Raw genomic sequence first — 17,160 nt, 5'->3', positions numbered from 1 at the left:
AGGTACAGTAGAACCCCTCTACCAGTTTAAACAGAGATACAGTAGAACCCCCTCTACCAGTTTAAACAGAGGTACAGTAGAACCACCTCTACCAGTTTAAACAGAGGTACAGTAGAACCCCCTCTACCAGTTTAAACAGAGGTACAGTAGAACCCCCTCTACCAGTTTAAACAGAGGTACAGTAGAACCCCCTCTACCAGTTTAAACAGAGAGACAGTAGAACCCCCTCTACCAGTTTAAACAGAGAGACAGTAGAACCCCTCTACCAATTTAAACAGAGGTACAGTAGAACCCACTCTACCAGTTTAAACAGAGGTACAGTAGAACTCCCTCTACCAGTTTACACAGAGGTACAGCAGAACCCCCTCTACCAATTTAAACAGAGAGACAGTAGAACCCCCTCTACCAGTTTAAACAGAGGTACAGTAGAACCCCCTCTACCAGTTTAAACAGAAAGACAGTAGAACCCCCTCTACAATTTTAAACAGAGGTACAGTAGAACCCCTCTACCAGTTTAAACAGAGATACAGTAGAACCCCCTCTACCAGTTTAAACAGAGGTACAGTAGAACCCCCTCTACCAGTTTAAACAGAGGTACAGTAGAACCCCCTCTACCAGTTTAAACAGAGGTACAGTCGAACCCCCTCTACCAGTTTAAACAGAGAGACAGTAGAACCCCCTCTACCAGTTTAAACAGAGAGACACTAGAACCCCCTCTACCAGTTTAAACAGAGAGACAGTAGAACCCCCTCTACCAGTTTAAACAGAGAGACTGTATAACCCCCTCTACCAGTTTAAACAGAGGTACAGTAGAACCCCCTCTACCAGTTTAAACAGAGGTACAGTAGAACCCCCTCTACCAGTTTAAACAGAGATACAGTAGAACCCCCTCTACCAGTTTAAACATAGGTACAGTAGAACCCCCTCTACCAGTTTAAACAGAGGTACAGTAGAACCCCCTCTACCAGTTTAAACAGAGAGACAGTAGAACCACCTCTACCAGTTTAAACAGAGGTACAGTTGAACCCCCTCTACCAGTTTAAACAGAGATACAGTAGAACCCCCTCTACCAGTTTAAACAGAGAGACTGTATAACCCCCTCTACCAATTTAAACAGAGAGACAGTAGAACCCCCTCTACCAGTTTAAACAGAGGTACAGTAGAACCCCCTCTACCAGTTTAAACAGAAAGACAGTAGAACCCCCTCTACAATTTTAAACAGAGGTACAGTAGAACCCCTCTACCAGTTTAAACAGAGATACAGTAGAACCCCCTCTACCAGTTTAAACAGAGGTACAGTAGAACCCCCTCTACCAGTTTAAACAGAGAGACAGTAGAACCCCCTCTACCAGTTTAAACAGAGGTACAGTTGAACCCCCTCTACCAGTTTAAACAGAGATACAGTAGAACCCCCTCTACCAGTTTAAACAGAGAGACTGTATAACCCCCTCTACCAGTTTAAACAGAGGTACAGTAGAACCCCCTCTACCAGTTTAAACAGAGGTACAGTAGAACCCCCTCTACCAGTTTAAACAGAGATACAGTAGAACCCCCTCTACCAGTTTAAACATAGGTACAGTAGAACCCCCTCTACCAGTTTAAACAGAGGTACAGTAGAACCCCCTCTACCAGTTTAAACAGAGAGACAGTAGAACCACCTCTACCAGTTTAAACAGAGGTACAGTTGAACCCCCTCTACCAGTTTAAACAGAGATACAGTAGAACCCCCTCTACCAGTTTAAACAGAGAGACTGTATAACCCCCTCTACCAGTTTAAACAGAGGTACAGTAGAACCCCCTCTACAATTTTAAACAGAGGTACAGTAGAACCCCCTCTACCAGCTTAAACAGAGAGACAGTAGAACCCCCTCTACCAGTTTAAACAGAGAGACAGTAGAACCACCTCTACCAGTTTAAACAGAGAGACAGTAGAACCCCTCTACCAATTTAAACAGAGGTACAGTAGAACCCACTCTACCAGTTTAAACAGAGGTACAGTAGAACTCCCTCTACCAGTTTAAACAGAGGTACAGCAGAACCCCCTCTACCAATTTAAACAGAGAGACAGTAGAACCCCCTCTACCAGTTTAAACAGAGGTACAGTAGAACCCCCTCTACCAGTTTAAACAGAAAGACAGTAGAACCCCCTCTACAATTTTAAACAGAGGTACAGTAGAACCCCTCTACCAGTTTAAACAGAGATACAGTAGAACCCCCTCTACCAGTTTAAACAGAGGTACAGTAGAACCCCCTCTACCAGTTTAAACAGAGGTACAGTAGAACCCCCTCTACCAGTTTAAACAGAGGTACAGTAGAACCCCCTCTACCAGTTTAAACAGAGGTACAGTAGAACCCCCTCTACCAGTTTAAACAGAGAGACAGTAGAACCCCCTCTACCAGTTTAAACAGAGAGACAGTAGAACCCCTCTACCAATTTAAACAGAGGTACAGTAGAACCCACTCTACCAGTTTAAACAGAGGTACAGTAGAACTCCCTCTACCAGTTTAAACAGAGGTACAGCAGAACCCCCTCTACCAATTTAAACAGAGAGACAGTAGAACCCCCTCTACCAGTTTAAACAGAGGTACAGTAGAACCCCCTCTACCAGTTTAAACAGAAAGACAGTAGAACCCCCTCTACAATTTTAAACAGAGGTACAGTAGAACCCCTCTACCAGTTTAAACAGAGATACAGTAGAACCCCCTCTACCAGTTTAAACAGAGGTACAGTAGAACCCCCTCTACCAGTTTAAACAGAGGTACAGTAGAACCCCCTCTACCAGTTTAAACAGAGGTACAGTCGAACCCCCTCTACCAGTTTAAACAGAGAGACAGTAGAACCCCCTCTACCAGTTTAAACAGAGAGACACTAGAACCCCCTCTACCAGTTTAAACAGAGAGACAGTAGAACCCCCTCTACCAGTTTAAATAGAGGTACAGAAGAACCCACTCTACCAGTTTAAACAGAGAGACAGTAGAAACCCCTCTACTAGTTTAAACAGAGAGACAGTAGAACCCCCTCTACCAGTTTAAACAGAGAGACAGTAGAACCCCCTCTACCAGTTTAAACAGAGAGACAGTAGAACCCCCTCTACCAGTTTAAACAGAGAGACAGTAGAACCCCCTCTACCAGTTTAAACAGAGAGACAGTAGAACCCCCTCTACCAGTTTAAACAGAGAGACAGTAGAACCCCCTCTACCAGTTTAAACAGAGAGACAGAAGAACTCCCTCTACCAATGCATGCTTGTCCCAACTCACGTTTTGACAACTTAATGGGAACTGCCTGCCTGCCCCCCCATTTGATCAATTCCAAATAAATTTGATTGACAACTAAAATATACACTAATTGTGGATAACATTCGTTCAAGTTCAGAATAGTTAGCTAATCTCCACCTACAGTATTGTAGCGACCCTTGGTGTCACGTTCTGACCTTAGTTCCTTTGTTTTATCTTTTGTTTTAGTATGGTCAGAGCGTGAGTTGGGTGGGTTGTCTATGTTAGTTTTTCTATGATTTGCTATTTCTGTGTTTGGCCTTGTATGGTTCTCAATCAGAGGCAGCTGTCAATCATTGTACCTGATTGAAAACCATATTTAGGGAGCCTGTTTTCTATTGTGTTTTGTGGGTGGTTGTTTTCTGTCTTTGTGTGTCTACACCAGACAGAACTGTTTCGGTTGTTTTCGTTGTTGTTTTGTTATTCAGTGTTCAGTTTACTTTATTAAAAAGATGAACACGTACCACGCTGCGCATTGGTCCTCACCTTCTTCCCAAGACAGCCATTACACTGGGTTTATAAGCTCGGAAATCGACTCTGCCGCTTGAGCATGCTTTAAGGGCACAGTCGATAACGCGCTGGACTTCGGGCTAGATTGGTCGATGCTCCCTGCCTGTTTCATTACAGCATGTACACAGGGTGCTGTATATGGCGTTTTAACATATTAAAACAAAAGCGATCAATAAGATTTATCCAGCCTTTGCTGCTATGCTGTAGGTTGTTGTAACATTTCAACTTAAAACATGTTTTTCCTTATTTTGCACTGCAACGTTGCTGAATGGTACACTCCAAATGTATTGTAGTTGAGTTGCCAACCGAGGCTACTGCTCAAATGTGGCTGTAATAGTCCTACGTGTTTCTGCTATGCTGTGTTTTGTTGGTTTAGTTTTTTTGGTTATTCATTGTCAAGCTTTACAAACTCAAGCCAGACTGAAACATTTTGGTAGCCTAGCTAAGACTGTGGTATGTGTCTGTACCATGTCCATCCGGTGCGCACTATAAACAGGACTCACGAAGGCAGTGCAGTTGAAGTTGAATTCAAATCAAATCTAATTCTATTGGTCACATACACATATTTAGCAGATGTTTTTGCGGGTGGAGCGAAATGCTTGTGTTCCCAGCTCCAACAGTGCAGTAGTATCTAACAATTCAGAACAGTAAACAAATCTATAAGTAAAATAATGGAATTAAAAAATATATAAATATTAGATTGAGCAATGTCGGAGTGGTATTGACTAAGATACAGTAGAATAGAATACAGTATATACATATGAAGACGGCTAGTGATATTTAACAGTCTGATGGCCTTGAGATAGAAGCGGTTTTCAGTCTCTCAGTCCCAGCTTTGATGGAAATGAACTAACCTCACCTTCTGGATGGTAGTGGGGTAAACAGGCAGTGGCTCGAGTGGTTATCGTCCTTGATGATCTTGTTGGCCTTCCTGTGACATCGGGTGGTGTAGGTGTCCTGGAGGGCAGGTAGTTTGACCCCAGTGATGTGTTGTGCAGACCTCACTACCCTCTGGAGAGCCCTGAGGTTGCGGGTGGAGCAGTTGCCGTACCAGGTGGGGATACAGCCAGACACGATGCTCTCCCTGTTAAAGTTTGTGAGGGTTTTAGATGACAAGCAAATTTCTTCAGCCTCCTGAGATTTAAGAGGCGCAGTGGACCATTTCAGATCGTCAGTGATGTGCACGCCAAGGAACTTGAAGCTTTCCACCTTCTCCACTGTGGTCCCGTCGATGTACGTAAGTATTCAGACCCTTTGATATGAGACTCAAAATTGAGCTCAGGTGCATCGTGATCATCCTTTAGATGTTTCTACAACTTGATTGGAGTCCACCTGTGGTAAATTCTATTGTTTGGACATGATTTGGAAAGGCACACACCTGTCTATATAAGGTCCAAAGTTGAGAGTGCATGTCAGAGCAAAAAGCAAGCCATGAGGTCGAAGCATTGAAGCATTGAAGGTCCCCAAGAAAACAGTGGCCTCAATCATTCTTAAATATAAGACGTTTGGAACCACCAAGACTCTTCCTAGAGCTGGCCTTCCGGCTAAACTGAGCAATTGGGGGAGAAGGGCCTTGGTCAGGGAGGTGACCAAGAACCCGATGGCCACTCTGACAGAGCTCCAGAGAAGGACAACCATCTCTGCAGCACTCCACCAATCAGGCCTTTATTGTAGAGTGGCCAGACGGAAGCGACTCCTCAGTAAAAGGCACGACAGCCCGCTTGGAGTTTGCCAAAAGGCACCTAAAGGACTCTGACCATGAGAAACAAGATTCTCTGGTCTGATGAAACCAAGATTGAACTCTTTGGCCTGAATGCCAAGCGCACGTCTGGTGGAAACCTGGCACCTGTGGGGATGTTTTTCAGTGGCAGGGACTGGGAGACTAGTCAGGATTGAAGGAAAGATGAACGGAGAAAAGCACAGTGAGATCCTTGATGAAAACCTGCTCCAGATCACTCAGGACCTCAGACTGGGGCGAAGGTCCACCTACCAACAGGAGAACAACCTTAAGCACACAGCCAAGTCAATGCAGGAGTGACTTTGGGACAAGTCTCTGAATGTCCTTGAGTGGCCCAGCCAGAGCCCGAACTTGAACCCGATCGATCATCTCTGGAGAGACCTGACCATAGCTGTACAGCGATGCTCCCCATCCAACCTGACAGAGCTTGAGAACAGAAGAATGTGAGAAACTCCCCAAATACAGGTGTGGCAAACTTGTAGCGTCATAGAAAACTCAAGGCTGTAAATGCTGCTGAAGGTTCTTCAACAAAGCACTGAGTAAAGGGTCTGAATACTTGTGTAAATGTGATATTTCCGTTTTTTATTTTTAATACATTTGCAAAAGAAATTCTACCTGTTTTGCTTTGTCATTGTGTGATATTGTGTGTAGATTGATGAGTAAAGTAACAAAATGTGGAGTAAGTGAAAGGTTCTGACTGCACTGTATAGTGCACATTAGAGGTGTGGTCTCTCCATGCGGTTCCTATTGACCTATTGCAGGGCCTTGTGTGCATCCCAAGTGACACCCTATTCCCTATGTAGTGCACTACTTTAGACCAGGGCTCTATGGCACCCTATTCCCTATGTAGTGTACAATTTTAGACCAGGGCTCTATGGCACCCTATTCCCTATGTAGTGTACACCTTTAGACCCTGAGGGCCTCTGTGTCTGCTAGCTGCCCTGAGGGCCTCTGTGTCTGCTCCCTGCCCTGAGGGAGGGCCTCTGTGTCTGCTCCCTGCCCTAAGGGAGGGCCTCTGTGTCTGCTAGCTGCCCTGAGGGCCTCTGTGTCTGCTCCCTGCCCTGAGGGCCTCTGTGTCTGCTGCCTGCCCTGAGGGCCTCTATGTCTTCTCCCTGCTCCGAGGGCCTCTGTGTCTGCTCCCTGCCCTGAGGGCCTCTGTGTCTGCTCCCTGCCCTGAGGGCCTCTATGTCTGCTCCCTGGCCTGAGCGCCTCTGTGTCTGCTCCCTGCCCTGAGGGTCCCTGTCTGCAGCTGCCCTGAGGGCCTCTGTCTGCTCCCTGCTCTGAGGGCCCTTGTGTCTGCTCGCTGCCCTGAGGGCCTCTGCTCGCTGCCCTGAGGGCCTCTATGTCTGCTCCCTGCTCTGAGGGCCCCTGTGTCTGAAGCTGCCCTGAGGGCCTCTATGTCTGCTCCCTGCTCTGAGGGCCCCTGTGTCTGAAGCTGCTGTGAGGGCCTCTGTCTGCTCCCTGCTCTGAGGTACCCTGTATCCAGCTGCCCTGAGGGCCTCTGTGTCTGATACCTGCCCTGAGGGCCACCGTGTCTGCTAGCTGCCATGAATGCCTCTGTCAGTCCAGCCTCTTTTCAATAAGCTTTGGCATACATAGTCTAATTGTTTTGATTAATCCAATCAACCTCTCTCTGTCTCCTCACTTCCTCCCTCTCTCTTCCTCCCTCTATCCCCTCCCCCTCTGCTCTCTCCCTCTCCTCTCTCCCTCACCCTCCCTCTCCTCTCTCCCTCCAGTCCATTCCTCCATGCCAGGGTGAGAGAGGTTTTGTCAGACTGTGCCCTGCCTATCTCGGTTTTGACATTCTCCTTCATCGGATCCTACCTGTTCAACGACATCGAGCGTCAGTACCTCCCTCCTCTCCTCCTTCTCTACTCCTCCTCTTCTGTCTCCTTCTTCTTCATTGGATCCCACCTGTTCAATGACATCAAGCATCAGCACCCCTCTCCTCCTCTCCTTCAGCACCCCTACTCTTTTCTCCTTCTCCCCTCTCAGTACCCTATCCTCCTCTCCTTCCATCCTTTAGTACCCCTCTCCTCCACTCCATCTATACTTCAGTACCCTCTCCTCTTCTTTCTCGACAACTCTCCTCTCCTTCTTCTTCATTGGGATCCTACCTGTTCAACGACATCAAGCTTCTCCTCCTGTCCTTCCGTCCTTTTACCCTCTGTACCCTCTTCAGTACCTGACTCCTTCTCCCTGTCCACCTGATATACTCTCCTCTGTTTCTTACTTTCTGCACTCAAACACAAACAACTCTAGTCCTCAACCCTCGTCCTCAACACTCATCCACAACCCTGGTCTTCAATCCTAGTCCTCAACCCTCGACCTCACACTCATCCTGAAAACTCATCCTCAACCCCAGTCTTCAACCCTAGTCCTCAACCCTCTTCCTCAAACCTCGTCCTCAATACTCATCCTCAACCCTAGTCTTCAACCCTAGTCTTTAAACCTAGTCCTCAACTCTAGTCCTCAACCCTAGTCCTCAACCCTAGTCTTCAACCCTCATCCCAATCCTCGTCCTCAACACTCTTCCTCAACCCTTGTCCTCAACCCTCATCCTCAACCCTCGTCCTCAAAATTTGTCCTCAACACTCATCCTCAACCCTAGTCTTCCACCCTAGTCCTCAACCCTAGTCCTCAACCCTAATCCTCAACCCTAGTTTTCAACACTAGTCCCCCTTCCTAGTCCTCAACCCTATTCTTCAAACCTAGTCCTCAACACTCATCCTCAACCCTAGTCCTCAACACTCATCCTCAACCCTAGTCTTCATCCCTAGTCCTCAACTCTAGTCCTCTACTCTAGTCCTCAACCCTAGTCTTCAAGCCTCGTCCTCAACCCTCATCCTCAACACTCATCCTCAACCCTAGTTTCAATCCTAGTTCTCAACCCTAGTCCTCAACGCTAGTCTTCAACCCTAGTCTTCAACCCTAGTCTTCAACCCTAGTCTTCAACCCTAGTCCACAACCCTAGTCTTCAACCCTAGTCTTCAACCCTAGTCTTCAACCCTAGTCTTCAACCCTAGTCCTCAACCCTAGTCCTCAACCCTAGTCTTCAACCCTAGTCCTCAACCCTAGTCCTCAACCCTAGTCTTCAACCCTAGTCTTCAACCCTAGTCTTCAACCCTAGTCTTCAACCCTAGTCCTCAACCCTAGTCCTCAACCCTAGTCTTCAACCCTAGTCCTCAACCCTAGTCCTCAACCCTAATCCTCAACCCTAGTTTTCAACACTAGTCCCCCTTCCTAGCCCTCAACCCTAGTCTTCAAGACTAGTCCTCAACACTCATCCTCAACCCTAGTCCTCAACACTCATCCTCAACCCTAGTCTTCAATCCTAGTCTTCATTCCTAGTCCTCAACTCTAGTCCTCAACTCTAGTCCTCAACCCTAGTCTTCAACCCTAGTCCTCAACCCTCGTCCTCGACCCTCGTCCTCAACCCTAGTCCTCAACCCTAGTCCTCAACCCTAGTCTTCAACCCTAGTCTTCAACCCTAGTCTTCAACCCTAGTCTTCAACCATCATCCCCTATCCTCGTCCTCAACCCTCGTCCTCAACCCTCGTCCTCAACCCTAGTCCTCAACAGTCATCCTCAACCCTAGTCTTCAACCCTAGTCTTCAACACTAGTCCTCAACTCTAGTCCTCAACTCTAGTCCTCAACTCTAGTCCTCAACCCTAGTCCTCAATCCTAGTCTTCATTCCTAGTCCTCAACCCTCATCCTCAAACTCATCCTCAACACTCATCCTCAGCACTCATCCTCAACCCTAGACTTCAACTCTAGTCCTCAAGCCTAGTCATCAAGCCTAGTCCTCAACCCTAGTCTTCAACCCTAATCTTCAACCCTAGTCTTCAACCCTAGTCCTCAACCCTAGTCTTAACCCTAGTCCTCAAACCTAGTCTTCAACCCCAAACTTCAACCCTAGTCCTCAATCATAGTCCTCAACCCTAGTCCCCCTTCCTAGTCCTCAACCCTAATCCTCAACCCTAGTCTTCAACACTAAACTTCAACCCTAGTTCTCAACCCTAATCCTCAACCCTAGTCCCCCTTCCTAGTCCTCAACGGTAATCCTCAACCCTAGTCTTCCATCCTAGTCCTCAATTCTAGTCCTCAACCCTAATCCTCAACCTTAGTTTTCAACAATAGTCCCCCTTCCTAGTCCTCAACCCTAGTCTTCAAGCCTAGTCCCCCTACCTAGTCCACAACCCTAGTCTTCAACCCTATTCCCACTTCCTAGTCCTCAACCCTAATTCTCAACCCTAGTCCTCAAACCTAGTCCTCAGCCCTAGTCTTCAACCCTAGTCTTCAACCCTAGTCCTCAACCCTAGTCTTCAAACCTCGACCTCAACACTCATCCTCAACCCTAGTCTTCAAACCTAGTCCTCAACCCTAGTCTTCAACCCTAGTCTTCAACCCTAGTCCTCAACCCTAGTCTTCAACCCTAGTCTTCAACCCTAGTCCTCAAACCTAGTTTTCAACCCTGAACTTCAACCCTAGTCTTCAAACCTAGTCCTCAACCCTAGTCTTCAAGCCTCGTCCTCAACACTCATCCTCAACCCTAGTCTTCAACCCTAGTCTTCAACCCTAGTCTTCAACCCTAGTCCTCAACCCTTGTCCTCAACCCTAGTCTTCAACCCTAGGCTTCAACCCTAGTCTTCAACCCTAGTCTTCAACACTAGTCCTCAACCCTAGTCTTCAATCCTAGTCTTCAACCCTAGTCCTCAACTCTAGTCCTCAACCCTTGTCCTCAACCCTAGTATTCAACCCTAGGCTTCAAACCTAGTCCGCAACTCTAGTCCTCAACCCTAGTCTTCAACCCTCGTCCTCAACACTCATCCTCAACCCTAGTCTTCAAACCTAGTCCTCAACCCTAGTCTTCAACCCTAGTCTTCAACCCTAGTCCTCAACCCTAGTCTTCAACCTTCGTCCTCAACCCTCGTCCTCAACCCTCGTCCTCAACCCTAGTCTTCAACACTCATCCTCAATCCTAGTCTTCAAATCTTGTCTTCAACCCTAGTCTTCAATCCTAGTCTTCAACACTAGTCCTCAACCCTAGTCTTCAACCCTAGTCTTCAACCCTAGTCCTCAACTCTAGTCCTCAACCCTAGTCCTCAACCCTAGTATTCAACCCTAGGCTTCAAACCTAGTCCGCAACTCTAGTCCTCAACCCTAGTCTTCAACCCTCGTCCTCAACACTCATCCTCAACCCTAGTCTTCAAACCTAGTCTTCAACCCTAGTCTTCAACCCTAGTCTTCAACCCTAGTCCTCAACCCTAGTCTTCAACCCTAGTCTTCAACCCTAGTCTTCAACCCTAGTCTTCAACCCTAGTCTTCAACCCTAGTCCTCAACCCTAGTCCTCAACCCTAGTCCTCAACCTTAATCCTCAACCCTAGTTTTCAACACTAGTCCCCCTTCCTAGCCCTCAACCCTAGTCTTCAAGACTAGTCCTCAACACTCATCCTCAACCCTAGTCCTCAATACTCATCCTCAACCCTAGTCTTCAAGCCTAGTCTTCATTCCTAGTCCTCAACTCTAGTCCTCAACTCTAGTCCTCAACCCTAGTCTTCAACCCTAGTCCTCAACCCTCGTCCTCGACCCTCATCCTCAACACTCATCCTCAACCCTAGTCCTCAACCCTAGTCCTCAACCCTAGTCCTCAACCCTAGTCTTCAAACCTAGTCTTCAACCCTAGTCCTCAACCCTAGTCTTCAACCCTAGTCCTCAAGCCTAGTCCTCAACCCTAGTCTTCAACCCTAGTCCCCCTTCCTAGTCCTTAACCCTAATCCTCAACCCTAGTCTTCAACCATCATCCCCTATCCTCGTCCTCAACCCTCGTCCTCAACCCTCGTCCTCAACCCTCGTCCTCAACCCTAGTCCTCAACAGTCATCCTCAACCCTAGTCTTCAACCCTAGTCTTCAACACTAGTCCTCAACTCTAGTCCTCAACTCTAGTCCTCAACTCTAGTCCTCAACCCTAGTCCTCAATCCTAGTCTTCATTCCTAGTCCTCAACCCTCATCCTCAAACTCATCCTCAACACTCATCCTCAGCACTCATCCTCAACCCTAGACTTCAACTCTAGTCCTCAATCCTAGTCTTCAACCCTAGTCCTCAACCCTCGTCCTCGACCCTCGTCCTCAACACTCATCCTCAACCCTAGTCCTCAAACCTAGTCCTCAACCCTAGTCCTCAACCCTAGTCTTCTTTCCTAGTCCTCAACCCTAGTCTTCAACCCTAGTCCCCCTTCCTAGTCCTTAACCCTAATCCTCAACCCTAGTCTTCAACCATCATCCCCTATCCTCGTCCTCAACCCTCGTCCTCAACCCTCGTCCTCAACCCTAGTCCTCAACAGTCATCCTCAACCCTAGTCTTCAACCCTAGTCTTCAACACTAGTCCTCAACTCTAGTCCTCAACTCTAGTCCTCAACTCTAGTCCTCAACCCTAGTCCTCAACCCTAGTCTTCATTCCTAGTCCTCAACCCTCATCCTCAAACTCATCCTCAACACTCATCCTCAGCACTCATCCTCAACCCTAGACTTCAACTCTAGTCCTCAAGCCTAGTCCTCAAGCCTAGTCCTCAACCCTAGTCTTCAACCCTAGTCTTCAACCCTAGTCTTCAACCCTAGTCCTCAACCCTAGTCTTAACCCTAGTCCTCAAACCTAGTCTTCAACCCTAAACTTCAACCCTAGTCCTCAATCATAGTCCTCAACCCTAGTCCCCCTTCCTAGTCCTCAACCCTAATCCTCAACCCTAGTCTTCAACACTAAACTTCAACCCTAGTTCTCAACCCTAATCCTCAATTCTAGTCCCCCTTCCTAGTCCTCAACCGTAATCCTCAACCCTAGTCTTCCATCCTAGTCCTCAATTCTAGTCCTCAACCCTAATCCTCAACCTTAGTTTTCAACAATAGTCCCCCTTCCTAGTCCTCAACCCTAGTCTTCAAGCCTAGTCCCCCTACCTAGTCCACAACCCTAGTCTTCAACCCTATTCCCACTTCCTAGTCCTCAACCCTAATTTTCAACCCTAGTCCTCAAACCTAGTCCTCAGCCCTAGTCTTCAACCCTAGTCTTCAACCCTAGTCCTCAACCCTAGTCTTCAACCCTCGTCCTCAACACTCATCCTCAATCCTAGTCTTCAAACCTAGTCTTCAACCCTAGTCTTCAACCCTAGTCTTCAACCCTAGTCTTCAACCCTAGTCTTCAACCCTAGTCTTCAACCCTAGTCCTCAACCCTAGTCCTCAACCCTAATCCTCAACCCTAGTTTTGAACACTAGTCCCCCTTCCTAGCCCTCAACCCTAGTCTTCAAGACTAGTCCTCAACACTCATCCTCAACCCTAGTCCTCAATACTCATCCTCAACTCTAGTCTTCAAGCCTAGTCTTCATTCCTAGTCCTCAACTCTAGTCCTCAACTCTAGTCCTCAACCCTACTCTTCAACCCTAGTCCTCAACCCTCGTCCTCGACCCTCATCCTCAACACTCATCCTCAACCCTAGTCCTCAACCCTAGTCCTCAACCCTAGTCCTCAACCCTAGTCTTCAACCCTAGTCTTCAACCCTAGTCTTCAACCCTAGTCCTCAACCCTAGTCTTCAACCCTAGTCCTCAACCCTAGTCTTCAACCCTAGTCCCCCTTCCTAGTCCTTAACCCTAATCCTCAACCCTAGTCTTCAACCATCATCCCCTATCCTCGTCCTCAACCCTCGTCCTCAACCCTCGTCCTCAACCCTCGTCCTCAACCCTAGTCCTCAACAGTCATCCTCAACCCTAGTCTTCAACCCTAGTCTTCAACCCTAGTCTTCAACACTAGTCCTCAACTCTAGTCCTCAACTCTAGTCCTCAACCCTAGTCCTCAACCCTAGTCTTCATTCCTAGTCCTCAACCCTCATCCTCAAACTCATCCTCAACACTCATCCTCAGCACTCATCCTCAACCCTAGACTTCAACTCTAGTCCTCAAGCCTAGTCCTCAAGCCTAGTCCTCAACCCTAGTCTTCAACCCTAGTCTTCAACCCTAGTCTTCAACCCTAGTCCTCAACCCTAGTCTTAACCCTAGTCCTCAAACCTAGTCTTCAACCCTAAACTTCAACCCTAGTCCTCAATCATAGTCCTCAACCCTAGTCCCCCTTCCTAGTCCTCAACCCTAATCCTCAACCCTAGTCTTCAACACTAAACTTCAACCCTAGTTCTCAACCCTAATCCTCAACCCTAGTCCCCCTTCCTAGTCCTCAACCGTAATCCTCAACCCTAGTCTTCCATCCTAGTCCTCAATTCTAGTCCTCAACCCTAATCCTCAACATTAGTTTTCAACAATAGTCCCCCTTCCTAGTCCTCAACCCTAGTCTTCAAGCCTAGTCCCCCTACCTAGTCCACAACCCTAGTCTTCAACCCTATTCCCACTTCCTAGTCCTCAACCCTAATTCTCAACCCTAGTCCTCAAACCTAGTCCTCAGCCCTAGTCTTCAACCCTAGTCTTCAACCCTCGTCCTCAACACTCATCCTCAACCCTAGTCTTCAAACCTAGTCCTCAACCCTAGTCTTCAACCCTAGTCTTCAACCCTAGTCCTCAACCCTAGTCTTCAACCCTAGTCTTCAACCCTAGTCCTCAACCCTAGTCTTCAACTGTAGTCTTCAAGCCTAGTCTTCAAGCATAGTCTTCAACCCTAGTCCTCAAACCTAGTTTTCAACCCTAAACTTCAAACCTAGTCTTCAAACCTAGTCCTCAACCCTAGTCTTCAAGCCTCGTCCTCAACACTAGTCTTCAACCCTCGTCCTCAACCCTCGTCCTCAACCCTCGTCCTCAACCCTAGTCCTCAACACTCATCCTCAACCCTAGTCTTCAACCCTAGTCTTCATTCCTAGTCCTCAACTCTAGTCCTCAACTCTAGTCCTCAACCCTAGTCTTCAACTCTAGTCCTCAACCCTCGTCCTCGACCCTCATCCTCAACACTCATCCTCAACCCTAGTCCTCAACCCTAGTCCTCAACCCTAGTCCTTAACCCTAGTCTTCAACCCTAGTCTTCAACCCTAGTCTTCAACCCTAGTCTTCAACCCTAGTCTTCAACCCTAGTCCTCAACCCTAGTCCTCAACCCTAGTCTTCAACCCTAGTCCTCAACCCTAGTCCTCAACCCTAATCCTCAACCCTAGTTTTCAACACTAGTCCCCCTTCCTAGCCCTCAACCCTAGTCTTCAAGACTAGTCCTCAACACTCATCCTCAACCCTAGTCCTCAACACTCATCCTCAACTCTAGTCCTCAACCCTAGTCTTCAACTCTAGTCCTCAACCCTCGTCCTCGACCCTCATCCTCAACACTCATCCTCAACCCTAGTCCTCAACCCTAGTCCTCAACCCTAGTCCTTAACCCTAGTCTTCAACCCTAGTCTTCAACCCTAGTCTTCAACCCTAGTCTTCAACCCTAGTCTTCAACCCTAGTCTTCAACCCTAGTCCTCAACCCTAGTCCTCAACCCTAGTCTTCAACCCTAGTCCTCAACCCTAGTCCTCAACCCTAATCCTCAACCCTAGTTTTCAACACTAGTCCCCCTTCCTAGCCCTCAACCCTAGTCTTCAAGACTAGTCCTCAACACTCATCCTCAACCCTAGTCCTCAACACTCATCCTCAACCCTAGTCTTCAACCCTAGTCTTCATTCCTAGTCCTCAACTCTAGTCCTCAACTCTAGTCCTCAACCCGAGTCTTCAACCATAGTCCTCAACCCTCGTCCTCGACCCTCGTCCTCAACACTCATCCTCAACCCTAGTCCTCAACCCTAGTCCTCAACCCTAGTCCTCAACCCTAGTCCTCAACCCTAGTCTTCAACCCTAGTCTTCAACCCTAGTCCTCAACCCTAGTCTTCAACCCTAGTCCTCAATCCTAGTCCTCAACCCTAGTCCTCAACCCTAGTCTTCAACCCTAGTCTTCAACCCTAGTCCTCAACCCTAGTCTTAACCCTAGTCCTCAAACCTAGTCTTCAACCCTAAACTTCAACCCTAGTCCTCAATCATAGTCCTCAACCCTAGTCCCCCTTCCTAGTCCTCAACCCTAATCCTCAACCCTAGTCTTCAACACTAAACTTCAACCCTAGTTCTCAACCCTAATCCTCAACCCTAGTCCCCCTTCCTAGTCCTCAACCGTAATCCTAAACCCTAGTCTTCCATCCTAGTCCTCAATTCTAGTCCTCAACCCTAATCCTCAACATTAGTTTTCAACAATAGTCCCCCTTCCTAGTCCTCAACCCTAGTCTTCAAGCCTAGTCCCCCTACCTAGTCCACAACCCTAGTCTTCAACCCTATTCCCACTTCCTAGTCCTCAACCCTAATTCTCAACCCTAGTCCTCAAACCTAGTCCTCAGCCCTAGTCTTCAACCCTAGTCTTCAACCCTAGTCCTCAACCCTAGTCTTCAACCCTCGTCCTCAACACTCATCCTCAACCCTAGTCTTCAAACCTAGTCCTCAACCCTAGTCTTCAACCCTAGTCTTCAACCCTAGTCCTCAACCCTAGTCTTCAACCCTAGTCTTCAACCCTAGTCCTCAACCCTAGTCTTCAACTGTAGTCTTCAAGCCTAGTCTTCAAGCATAGTCTTCAACCCTAGTCCTCAAACCTAGTTTTCAACCCTAAACTTCAACCCTAGTCTTCAAACCTAGTCCTCAACCCTAGTCTTCAAGCCTCGTCCTCAACACTCATCCTCAACCCTAGTCTTCAACCCTAGTCTTCAACCCTAGTCTTCAACCCTAGTCCTCAACCCTAGTCCTCAACCCTAGTCTTCAACCCTAGTCTTCAACCCTAGTCTTCAACGCTAGTCTTCAACCCTAGTCTTCAACCCTAGTCTTCAACCCTAGTCCTCAACCCTAGTCCTCAACCCTAGTCCTCAACCCTAGTCCTCAACACTCATCCTCAACCCTAGTCTTCAATCCTAGTCTTTAACCCTAGTCTTTAACCCTAGTCTTCAACCCTAGTCTTCAACCCTAGTCTTCAACCCTAGTCTTCAACCCTAGTCCTCAATTCTAGTCCTCAACCCTAATCCTCAACATTAGTTTTCAACAATAGTCCCCCTTCCTAGTCCTCAACCCTAGTCTTCAAGCCTAGTCCCCCTACCTAGTCCACAACCCTAGTCTTCAACCCTATTCCCACTTCCTAGTCCTCAACCCTAATTCTCAACCCTAGTCCTCAACCCTAGTCCTCAACCCTAGTCTTCAACCCTCGTCCTCAACACTCATCCTCAACCCTAGTCTTCAAACCTAGTCCTCAACCCTAGTCTTCAACCCTAGTCTTCAACCCTAGTCCTCAACCCTAGTCTTCAACCCTAGTCTTCAACCCTAGTCCTCAACCCTAGTCTTCAACTGTAGTCTTCAAGCCTAGTCTTCAAGCATAGTCTTCAACCCTAGTCCTCAAACCTAGTTTTCAACCCTAAACTTCAACCCTAGTCTTCAAATCTAGTCCTCAACCGTAGTCTTCAAGCCTCGTCCTCAACACTAGTCTTCAACCCTCGTCCTCAACCCTCGTCCTCAACCCTCGTCCTCAACCCTAGTCCTCAACACTCATCCTCAACCCTAGTCTTCAACCCTAGTCTTCATTCCTAGTCCTCAACTCTAGTCCTCAACTCTAGTCCTCAACCCTAGTCTTCAACCCTAGTCCTCAACCCTCGT

The 17,160-nt window shown here is 47.7% G+C and overlaps 1 protein-coding gene across 2 annotated transcripts in view; it reads left to right on the top strand.

Moving 5' to 3' along the window:
* The window catches only part of slc4a11 (solute carrier family 4 member 11), a 150,177-nt gene that overhangs the window by 98,258 nt on the left and 34,759 nt on the right, over positions 1-17,160 (top strand). For both annotated transcript variants that reach the window (XM_090211755.1, XM_090211754.1), the window contains exon 13: positions 7,259-7,365. In XM_090211755.1, the coding sequence (XP_090067881.1) occupies positions 7,259-7,365 (107 nt within the window). The remainder of the gene's footprint in view (positions 1-7,258; positions 7,366-17,160) is intronic.

This window comes from Oncorhynchus mykiss, chromosome 19, assembly GCF_057628025.1.
Source record: "Oncorhynchus mykiss isolate SJ-2025 chromosome 19, ASM5762802v1, whole genome shotgun sequence".
In the NCBI taxonomy this organism is placed as follows: domain Eukaryota; kingdom Metazoa; phylum Chordata; class Actinopteri; order Salmoniformes; family Salmonidae; genus Oncorhynchus; species Oncorhynchus mykiss.
Note: the sequence above shows the minus strand (reverse complement) of the source record. Positions and strands in the feature narration are given on the sequence as shown.